The sequence below is a fragment of the Rana temporaria genome, chromosome 10 (assembly GCF_905171775.1).
Source record: "Rana temporaria chromosome 10, aRanTem1.1, whole genome shotgun sequence".
Lineage (NCBI taxonomy): Eukaryota > Metazoa > Chordata > Amphibia > Anura > Ranidae > Rana > Rana temporaria.
This window is the reverse complement of record NC_053498.1, coordinates 103730481-103742615: the sequence shown is the minus strand read 5'-3', so window position 1 is coordinate 103742615 and position 12135 is coordinate 103730481. Positions and strand designations below refer to the sequence as shown.

General features: G+C 43.9%; 1 protein-coding gene across 3 annotated transcripts in view; it reads right to left on the bottom strand.

Moving 5' to 3' along the window:
* PRKCZ (protein kinase C zeta) overlaps positions 1–12135 on the bottom strand; it is a 390682-nt gene that overhangs the window by 117566 nt on the left and 260981 nt on the right. For all 3 annotated transcript variants that reach the window (XM_040325896.1, XM_040325898.1, XM_040325897.1), the window contains 3 exons: positions 11495–11683; positions 6759–6856; positions 390–476 (listed from right to left, as the gene is read on the bottom strand). In XM_040325896.1, the coding sequence (XP_040181830.1) occupies positions 390–476; positions 6759–6856; positions 11495–11683 (374 nt within the window). The remainder of the gene's footprint in view (positions 1–389; positions 477–6758; positions 6857–11494; positions 11684–12135) is intronic.

Here is a 12135-nt window from a genome sequence, read left to right as displayed (position 1 = left end):
GCACTGAGGCACCTTGGACAGATCCGGTTAGCCTGCCTTGATCCCAAGGATGTGGAGGCAAAGCTATTCCATGACCAACACCTAAGACACTGGCGAAAAAACTGAGGTACTCCTCCTATGGGAGGGGGTTATATAGGGAGGGGACTTCCTGTTTGAGATTGCCAGTGTCCATCACCTGAAGGTACTCCATATAACCCACATAGTAATGAATATGCCGCTCTGTGTCCCGTGATGTACGAGAAAGAAATATGCAAGTCCCCTTCTCATTTCATGAAGCCAATCATGTTTTGTTATCCTATAAATGGGTGGTGCTCATTCTAACTGAAATTACTATTGTGAAAATACACACACCCTGAGCTGTCACTACACCCCACAAGAGGCAGCCTTACCTGGCATGTTCTTCAGGAAGTTTTCTTTGTCTTTGCATATGAAACATGAGGTCACCTCCATTGACATACTCTATAACTAAAAATAACCTAAACACAAAAAAAAAGGAAAAAATTGTAAGGTGTGTTGCTAACCAAGAGTACAAAAACAAATCCAAGCACTTGGGCCTAGTTAAGGCAGCGTGCACATAACGTCACATCACAGGGTGGCATAAAAAAACTGCGCGGGCCCCAGACTGGCTGAGCACTGTAAGCTTCACTTTCGCTTAACCTCAGTTGTGCACTTGTATTTACAAATTTGCTGAGGCGAGTGACTAGGAAGAAAACAAGTTTTAATTAAGTGGTCTTGCATAGCAAGAGCACTTATTGTTATCTCACATATATATTATTTATTATTATTATTATTCTTATAGCCAAATTTGCCCCCCTAACTCCTCCCACAGTTTTTACACCACAGACGAGTAATATATCGAATCGTGCGGATTGTTCCCGATCGGTGGGCTATTACTGTGTGGAAAATTTCGCCGAATCGTTCGCGAAATATTGTAATTTTTGCGGCAAAATTTTCCCATAGGAATGAATGGGGAGCGGTAGAGTGTGGGATTTCTAAAAATGAAAAATCATTACATGATTTGCAAACTGCGACCACACCCTCATTTTCAAGCCGACCTACACAAATCTTATATCAAAACGTTCAGCTATCCCTGCTGCCTCCACACGTGTTCACGGCTAAGTGATTGATCAAACTGTTTTCACAATATGATAATTTGTTTGCAACCTACGCCATCCATTATTTCAATGGAAGTCAATGGAGGTCAAAGTTTAGAAAACTAAAATCATCTTTGGAATTTGTAAACTGCGACTGTGCCTTCAATTTTATTATTTCAGAGACATACTATACATCAAAATGTAGGTCTGGGTCTTGTGATTCGTAAAATATAAAGATATTCGCTGTACGATTTATAGTTTTTAAAATACAACCATTTGAACAGGACATGTAATAAAAGACATTCCTCAATTTCTGCTGTGTGTACAGAGAGGCTGCAAACCAAACAATTGGTTTCCTAGGAGACGCTGTGGAGTTTTATAACTGCTCACAAACAGCTGTGAGTGTGAGTTGGCTCCTCCCACACAAGGCTGAGGGAACTTTCCTCTGCTTAGCTGCTTGTATATGTTTATATTGGTTTCCTAGGAGACGCTGAGGTAAAAACCTTCATACACACATCTGTGAGGGCTTTCTATAGCTCCTCCCACACACTGTGGTGATATGACCCAGGGAACTTTCCTCTGCTTAGAGCAAGGGTCTTCGCTGTACGATTTATAGTTTTTAAAATACAATCATTTGAATAGGACAAGTATTTAAGAAAAATCCAGGATCTGAGTCTCTGCTTAGAGGCTGCATGCTTATGTTTACATTGGTTTCCTAGGAGACGCTGAGGTAACTAAAACTCCTCACGCACAGCTGTAAGGGGATTCTATAGCTCCTCCCACACAGTTGTGAGGCAGTTGTGAGGTGTTTTCTGTGAGGTAAATACCTTCATACATACAGTTGTGAGGCAGTTGTGAGGTGTTTTCTGTGAGGTGTTTTTTGTGAGGTAAATACCTTCATACACACAGTTGTGAGGTAGTTGTGAGGTGTTTTCTGTGAGGTAAATACCTTCATACACACAGTTGTGAGGTAGTTGTGAGGTGTTTTCTGTGAGGTAAATACCTTCATTTGAAGGACAAGTATTCAAAAAAAATCCTCAATTTCTGCAAACCAAACAATTGGTTTCCTAGGAGACGCTGAGGGGTTTAATAACACCTCCCAAACAGCTGTGAGGTGAGTTGGCTCCTCCCACACAAGGCTGAGGGAACTTTCCTCTGCTAGAGTGTGTTTGCATATGTTTACATTGGTTTCCTAGGAGACGCTGAGGTAAAATCCTTCATATACACACATCTGTGAGGGCTTTCTATAGCTCCTCCCACACACTGTGAGGTGATATGGCTCAGTTTTTTTGGCTCTGCGTAACTTCTGCATGCTCTGCATATAGCAACCATGCATAGCAACCAGTCCATAGCAACCAGTCCATAGCAACTGTCCATAGCAACCAGTCCCTAGCAACCACTCCATAGCAACCACTCCATAGCAACCAGTCCCTAGCAACCAGTCCCTAGCAACCGTCCATAGCAACCAGTCCATAGCAACCAGTCCATATCAACCACTCCATAGCAACCAGTCCCTAGCAACCAGTCCCTAGCAACCAGTCCCTAGCAACCGTCCATAGCAACCAGTCCCTAGCAACCAGTCCATAGCAACCAGTCCCTAGCAACCACTCCATAGCAACCACTCCATAGCAACCAGTCCCTAGCAACCACTCCATAGCAACCAGTCCCTAGCAACCAGTCCCTAGCAACCAGTCCATAGCAACCAGTCCATAGCAACCAGTCCATAGCAACCAGTCCATAGCAACCAGTCCATAGCAACCAGTCCATAGCAACCACTCCATAGCAACCAGTCCCTAGCAACCAGTCCCTAGCAACCAGTCCCTAGCAACCAGTCCCTAGCAACCAGTCCATAGCAACCGTCCATAGCAACCAGTCCATAGCAACCCTCCATAGCAACCACTCCATAGCAACCGTCTATAGCAACCAGTCCAAAGCAACCGTCCATAGCAACCAGTCCATAGCAACCAGTCCATAGCAACCAGTCCATAGCAACTGTCCATAGCAACCATTCCATAGCAACCCTCCATAGCAACTCTCCATAGCAACCACTCCATAGTAACCACTCCATAGCAACCAGTCCATAGCAACCAGTCCATAGCAACCCATCCATAGCCATCAGTCCCTAGCAACCAGTCCATAGCAACCAGTCCATAGCAACCACTCCATAGCAACCGTCTATAGCAACCAGTCCAAAGCAACCGTCCATAGCAACCAGTCCATAGCAACCAGTCCATAGCAACTGTCCATAGCAACCATTCCATAGCAACCCTCCATAGCAACTCTCCATAGCAACCACTCCATAGTAACCACTCCATAGCAACCAGTCCCTAGCAACCAGTCCATAGCAACCAGTCCATAGCAACCCTCCATAGCAACCACTCCATAGCAACCACTCCATAGCAACCCTCCATAGCAACCACTCCATAGCAACCCTCCATAGCAACCACTCCATAGCAACCGTCCATAGCAACCAGTCCCTAGCAACCAGTCCCTAGCAACCAGTCCAAAGCAACCGTCCATAGCAACCAGTCCATAGCAACCAGTCCATAGCAACCAGTCCATAGCAACTGTCCATAGCAACTGTCCATAGCAACCATTCCATAGCAACCCTCCATAGCAACCACTCCATAGCAACCACTCCATAGTAACCACTCCATAGCAACCAGTCCATAGCAACCAGTCCATAGCAACCGTCCATAGCAACCCATCCATAGCCATCAGTCCCTAGCAACCAGTCCATAGCAACCAGTCCATAGCAACCACTCCATAGCAACCGTCTATAGCAACCAGTCCAAAGCAACCGTCCATAGCAACTGTCCATAGCAACTGTCCATAGCAACTGTCCATAGCAACTGTCCATAGCAACTGTCCATAGCAACATTCCATAGCAACCATTCCATAGCAACCCTCCATAGCAACTCTCCATAGCAACCACTCCATAGTAACCACTCCATAGCAACCAGTCCCTAGCAACCAGTCCATAGCAACCAGTCCATAGCAACCCTCCATAGCAACCACTCCATAGCAACCCTCCATAGCAACCACTCCATAGCAACCCTCCATAGCAACCCTCCATAGCAACCACTCCATAGCAACCGTCCATAGCAACCAGTCCCTAGCAACCAGTCCCTAGCAACCAGTCCCTAGCAACCAGTCCATAGCAACCCTCCATAGCAACCACTCCATAGCAACCACTCCATAGCAACCACTCCATAGCAACCGTCTATAGCAACCAGTCCAAAGCAACCGTCCATAGCAACCAGTCCATAGCAACCCTCCATAGCAACCCTCCATAGCAACCACTCCATAGCAACCAGTCCATAGCAACCAGTCCATAGCAACCAGTCCATAGCAACCTGTCCATAGCAACCCTCCATAGCAACCCTCCATAGCAACCCCTCCATAGCAACCCTCCATAGCAACCACTCCATAGCAACCCTCCATAGCAACCCTCCATAGCAACCACTCCATAGCAACCGTCTATAGCAACCAGTCTAGGGCAACCAGTCCATAGCAACCGTCCATAGCAACCAATCCAGAGCAACCGTCCATACCAACCACTCCATAGCAACCAGTCCATAGCAACCGTCCATAGCCATCAGTCCATAGAAACCACTCCATAGCAACCACTCCATAGCAACCACTCCATAGCAACCGGTCCATAGCAACCGTCTATAGCAACCAGTCTATAGCAACCGGTCCATAGCAACCGTCTATAGCAACCAGTCTATAGCAACCGTCCATACCAACCACTCCATAGCAACCAGTCCATAGCAACCAGTCCATAGCAACCGTCCATAGCAACCAGTCCATAGCAACAGTCCATAGCAATCCGTCCATAGCAACCCTCCATAGCAACCACTCCATAGCAACCATTCCATAGCAACCCTCCATAGCATCCAGTCCAAAGCAACCAGTTCATAGCAACCATCCATAGCAACCGTCCATAGCAACCAGTCCATAGCAACCGTCCATAACAACCCGTCCATAGCAACCAGTCCATAGCCATCAGTCCATAGCAACCCTCCATAGCAACCAGTCCATAGCAACCCTCCATAGCAACCAGTCCATAGCACCCAGTCCATAGCAATCAGTCCGTAGCAACCACTCCATAGCAACCACTCCATAGCAACCACTCCATAGCAACCCGTCCATAGCAACCAGTCCATAGCAACCAGTCCATAGCAACCCTCCATAGCAGCCAGTTTTTGATGGGGCAAATAGGATGGTGCAGTTTTGATGGTGCAGTTTTGATGGGCTAGTTTTTGATGGAGCAGTTTTTGATGGGGCAATGGACAGAATTGGATCGACACACGGTTGGATCACATTTACATCTCCAGGGGCACCGTCTCCAGTCAGGAGTATTGGTGGAGGCAAGACCACGCCCCACAATTTCCCCAGAAATTGTATCTTTTCTAGTTAGAAGATGCACTTGTCAGGTATTTACTGCTGTCTGAGGCCTATTAAAGAGCTTTTTATTCACTTATGGTGATAATGGTTTGACCAAACAGGGAGCAAGGCAAAATCTGCAACAGGGGCACAGACAGAAATAAAAATCTGACGGGAGTTCGAGGATTCCGCTACAATAAGATTTTTATTTCTGTCTGTATTGTGGTCAGTAAAAATCTCTTCCTTCTCTCCAAAAAAGATCTGGCTGGGCCTATAGTTTTATACTGTACACTACACTACTTTTATTAATCTTTAAAGCCTAAATGCAAAAAGGCATAATAAAATAATTAAGCTTCTCAATTACAAATATTACAGTCCATAGGGTTAAGGCAGGCTTCATTGCTGTAATGATAACCAATATGAGTATGATTTGTAATTACTGCATACAGTGAGGGAAAAAAGTATTTGATCCCCTGCTGATTTTGTACGTTTGCCCACTGACAAAAAAATGATCAGTCTATAATTCTAAGAGTAGGTTTATTTTAACAGTAAGAGACAGAATAAGAACAAAAATATCCAGAAATACTAATTTCAAAAAAGTTATACATTATACACTGATTTGCATTTTAATGGAGTGAAATAAGTATTTAATCCCCTACAATCAGTAAGATTCTTGGCTCCCAGGTGTCTTCTATACAGGTAAGGGCCCTTTCACACGGGCGGATCAGTAATGATCCGCTCCGTGTGTCCGCAAAAGCTCAGCGGGGCTCTATTTCTTCCACTAACAGCAATGATGGAGCACTATTCCTCCTCCTACTGCCCACCAACACTTGGGCCATGTTTATTCTCACTGATGCTCGGCCCTGGGGAATTTTCTACCCCCATTGGTCAGAATCCAGCCCCCCTGAAGTCTCAAACACAGTAAACTGGCCCTTTGCTTGAAAAGTATGGAGACCCCTGCTCTAGGTAGTAAATGATGTTAAGTAAAGATAAAAATGACAGCCTTGCATCTGCAAAAAAACAGTTTCTGCAGCATATTTTCACCTGACAGGTTCCCTTTAGCTTTCCAACAGTCATACAAAACTTTCAGTTTTAGCTGGGCTAGGTATTACATTACTAAAAGATCAGTGTAAGCTTTCAAAGTGCGTTAATACTGTTTTTTTGGGTGGATTCAATCACACAAAGATGGCTCCCGGAGTGTTAAGAAGGAGAAGTTTCATGCGATGAGCAGATAATACGGCACTTTCCAAGTGGATGAATAATAGATGCTCTTACCGGCTTGGCGTCTGGAAGCAGGAGTGTAAACCGACTAGAAATGGATTATTAGAAGCCTGCTCAAATACGTGCTTCTCTGTCTGTACCCAGTCAATATCCTAAAGAGAGGTAATTAGAATAATGTGACCAGCTATCCATGGAGTGGGCAGCAATTAATAATTCACAGAGCACAGCAAACCTATTTGTCACACACCAACAATATTTAGATGTATTCTTCCCATCAGCGCATAAATAGGAGCTTTGCACACAGAGACTGACAGTCGGCCCTTTGTCTGCCTTTCTGTCTGGTTATTTCATATCCGTTTTTTACATGAGTGGATATACACAAAACCACTGTGTATACAGATCCCCAGCTGATATTAAAGGAAATCTTGGAAATGGTCATTGCTGACCTACATCTGAAAATGCTAGTTGCATGGCTGTAATGCAGATTGCTCTAGCTTTGGCACTTTATGATTTATTTACCAGAATAAGAATTCAGCTTAGAGAAGTAAGTTGTTCTTATCTGCACACTAGATCTAGTGACGTAAAGTTTTAATGCTAGTAGGTTAGTATGACAGCCAGGGAACTAGAATTTTCTGAACACAAAGTCAGCTGCGACAGCCTCCACGTTTCCCTTAAAGTGTTACTAAACCCAGGACCCTGCATTCACTATATCTGGTCTCCCACAGCACACAGAACATGGAAATGCAATTATTTTAGTAAATATAAACTGCTAAATTCCTCTTTAGCAGTATATAGTGTCTGGCCGAGCATTGGTTTAAGCTTGTAGGAGACACTTTCATTCTCCACTGACTGTCCTACGAGGCTGCATGACCCATGATCCTCTGTCTGGACAGTGTTAATTGGCCCTGTGCTGATCACATGTACCTCACAATAGGCTAGTATAGACTTATTTTGTTTACTAGGCAATTAGAGTACACTATGAATGGAGATGGGCGTAGGTTTAGGCTTTGTTACTATTTGATTTGATTCCACAAACGATCATTTCTCGGAGTGGCCTATTAATATTATTACCATTGCAGAGTTATACAAATGAGAAACATTTTGTGTTCATTACTTAAAGCGGTAGTTCACCCTCCTTAAGAACAATGCAGCATAAAATCCGGCATAGTAGCGCGAGCTACACTATGCCGGTCTTAATTTTTTTATCCCGGTACTCACGGTTATATTGTGCATTGACGATTCCGTCTGCCGCGGGGAATGGGCGTTCCTAGCAAGAGGGAGGGTGATTGACGGCCGGCTCTGGCACGTCACGCTCCCCGAAGACAGCCGGAGTAGGTCTCGGCTCTTCACGGCGCCTGCGCACAGGCTATGCGCAGGCGCCGTGAAGAGCCAAGCCTATTTCGGCTATTTCCGGAGAAGCGTGACGTGCCACGGCCGGCCGTCAATCACTTTCCCTGTCCATAGGAACGCCCATTCCCCGGAATCTTCTATGTACGCTATAACAGTGAGTACGGGGGAAAAAAAAATTAAGACCGGCATAGTGTAGCTCGCGCTACTATGCCGGATTTAATGCTAGAGGGAAAATTTTTTTTTTTATATAGGGTGAACCCCCGCTTTAACACATATAAGTGTTACCTTTACTGAAAATGTACCAAGGAAAATTGTAGTCTGTAAAACATGTACTATGCATTGCTTAACCACTTAAGACCCGGATCATTATGCAGGTTAAGGACCCTGCAACTATTTGCGATTCTGCACTGCGTCGCTTTAACGGACAATTGCGCGGTCGTGCGACGTGGCTCCCAAACAAAATTGGCGTCCTTTTTTTCCACAAATAGAGCTTTCTTTTGGTGGTATTTGATCACCTCGGCAGTTTTTTATTTTTTGCGCATTAAACAAAAATAGAGCGACAATTTTGAAAGAAATTCAATATTTTTTACTTTTTGCTATAATAAATATCCTCCAAAAATATATAAAAAAAATGTTTTCCTCAGTTTAGGCCGATACATATTCTTCTACCTATTTTTGTTAAAAAAAAAAAAAAAAAATCGCGATAAGCGTTTATCGATTGGTTTGCGCAAAATTTATAGCGTTTACAAAATAGGGGATAGTTTTATTGCATTTTTATGAATCATTTTTTTTTACTACTAATGGCGGCGATCAGCAATTTTTTTCGTGACTGCGACATTATGGCGGACACATCGGACAATTTTTACACATTTTTGGGACCAAAAAGTGCTATAAAAATGCATTTTTTACTGTGAAAATGACAATGGCAGTTTAGGAGTTAACCACTAGGGGGCGCTGTAGGGGTTAAGTGTGACCTCATATGTGTTTCTAACTGTAGGGGGCGGGGCTGGATGTGTGACGTCATTGATCGTCACTCCCTATATCAGGGAACAGACGATCAATGACACTGCCACAACGAAGAACAGGGAAGGTGTGTTTACACACACATCTCCCCGTTCTTCAGCTCCGGTGACCGATTGTGGGACACCGGCGGCGATCGGGTCCGCGGGTCCCGCGGGTGCGGTCACGGAGCTTTGGACAGGGGTCGCATCCCCACGGCTGGGCTTAAAGTGACACGTACAGGTACGTGATTGTGCCCAGCTGTGCCATTTCTGCTGACGTATATCGCCGTGAAGGGGTCCTTAACCACTTCCTTACTGGGCACTTAAACCCCTTCCTGACCAGAGGACTTTTTGCGATTCGGCACTGCGTCGCTTTAACTGACAATTGCGCGGTCGTGCGACGTGGCTCCCAAACAAAATTAACGTCCTTTTTTCCCCACAAATAAAGCTTTCTTTTGGTGGTATTTGATCACCTCTGCGGTTTTTATTTTTTGCGCTATAAACAAAAATAGAGCGACAATTTTGAAAAAAAATAAAATATTTTTACTTTGTTGCTATAATAAATAGCTCAATTTTTTTTTTTACGTTTTTTTTTTATCCTCAGTCTAGGCCGATACGTATTCTACATATTTTTAGTAAAAAAAAAAAAAAAAATCGCAATAAGCGACTGGTTTGCGCAAAAGTTATAGCGCCTACAAAATAAGGGACAGAATTATTTTTTTTTTTTTTTTACTAGAAATGGCGGCGATCTGCGATTTTTATTGGGACTGCGACGTTATGGCGGACACATCGGACACTTTTGACACATTTTTGGCGCCATTCACATTTATACTGCAATCAGTGCTATAAATATGCACTAATTACTGTATAAATTTTTTTTTTTACTAGAAATGGCGGCGATCTGCGATTTTTATTGGGACTGCGACGTTATGGCAGACACATCGGACACTTTTGACACATTTTTGGCGCCATTCACATTTATACTGCAATCAGTGCTATAAATATGCACTAATTACTGTATAAATGCTTTTTTTTTACTAGAAATGGCGGCGATCTGCGATTTTTATTGGGACTGCGACGTTATGGCGGACACATCGGACACTTTTGACACATTTTTGGCGCCATTCACATTTATACTGCAATCAGTGCTATAAATATGCACTAATTACTGTATAAATGTGACTGGCAGGGAAGGGGTTAACACTAGGGGGTGAGGAAGGGGTTAAATGTGTACCCTAATTAGTGTTCTAACTGTGGGGGAGGGGGGGTGACTGGGGGAGGGGTGACCGATCTGTGTCTCTATGTACAAGAGACACAGATCCGTCTCCTCTCTCCCCTGACAGCACTGCTGTCTGCGAGAGCCGGGAATGAGAGATGATCTCATATGTAAACATACGAGATCATCTCTCATTGGCCGCACAGATCGCCTAGGAAACGGCCGCTCCGATTGGCCGTTCACGGCGATCTGTGACTGGCTGTGTCCAAGGGACACGGCCAGCACAGCAGTTCCCCGCTGCGCGCTCGGGAGCGCGCGCGGGGAACGCCAAAAGGGGAGGCCGTAAAAAGACGGCCTGTTAGAAATTGGGAGCCGCGCTGAGGCCGTACAAAGTCGTACGGCCGTCAGCAAGTGGTTAAGTTACGTACGTTCATGAAAGAAAATATTAAAAATAAAAATAATGATAAAAAAAAAAAGGAGTTTGGACTGTCCGCAAATGCTGGCAGATGCACGGAAGAGACAGCTACACAAAGCAGCAATAGTATGAGTATATGTTCATTATATGTTTGAGGTTACTGGCCTCCACCTGATCTGCTCTTTGGGAATAGTTGACCTATGATATGTACAGTTTTGTTATACTTGGCCATGACCATAAATAGCCCAGTCTGAGTTTTTTAACCATACAAATTGTAATGACCAGCCTGGACAAAGAAATGTCATCTAGAGCTGCAGTATGTTTGAGAAGAAACATCACAATTATGCTTAGAATTGGACTGTAAAGGACAAGAATATAAATGATCGACAAAGAGTATAAAAGCACTGGCTACTGGAAGTGAGGCAATACCGTAAAGGGAAACAAGATTGATTGCTCTAATTAATAACAGCACTTTAAAGACACTGCATTATCTGCCCAGAAGAGGCCACAACAGGATTTCTAGTTCAGCGCTGTTCAGAGTGATAATACTCTACAGATCAGTCACCAATTATTACATCAACTAATTTACCACCAATTTACTCCATTAGCTCTACTTCCATCCTAGCAGAGTAAACCTAACTTGTAGTGAGGCAAACATGCCAAAATCCTAACTGGACTATTCAGAGATTCAGTATCCTGCTGACAAGACAGAAAAGCCAAAGCCAGAATCAAGGATGGTGTCAGAAATCAGCATATTTTCACTTTGTTGGATGAGGGAGGCAAAAACAAGCCATCAGCCTCTACAAACCTCTTCATCATGCACCAATTCCTTCTTCACCACCTTCATGGCAAACACCTGGTCGTTCTTTTTTAACCTCACTAAAAGTACTTTAGCGTAGCTTCCTCTTCCAATCACTCGGATAAGATCAAAGTCCTGCAGGCCCAGACCCTGGGAGATTTTAATGCCATCCATTCCATCAATGACAGGTTTGATGTCCTGTAAATTGAAATGATAATAGTAATTAGTGAGGGCACAAGTATTGGAAGACATCTGCAACTAATAAAATATGATGAATGTCATTCTTTATACACAAGGACGTTTTGGTATATTTGACTCTGTGCTTTGCTTGAAGCTTGGGAAATGCAGCTAATCGCAGTATGCACTGAGAAATACACCTGCTAGTATCCACAGGGACACAGTGAAAGAAATTTGTATTAAGTTAGTTCAGTATGTTCTTGCAGAGGGTTCATTAGAATGTTGTACACTGTGATTGGATACAGCCTCTTTGTACAGTACAGTGCATACATACCATGGACTCATTCACAACATCTGCATACAAGGCCTTGATACAGATATCTGATTAAGTGAAATCCAATGTAGCAAAGGCACAGTGGAAGTGGTAATTATTATGAAGGCCACAGCTATATAGCAGCGATGGAAGCCCCTGT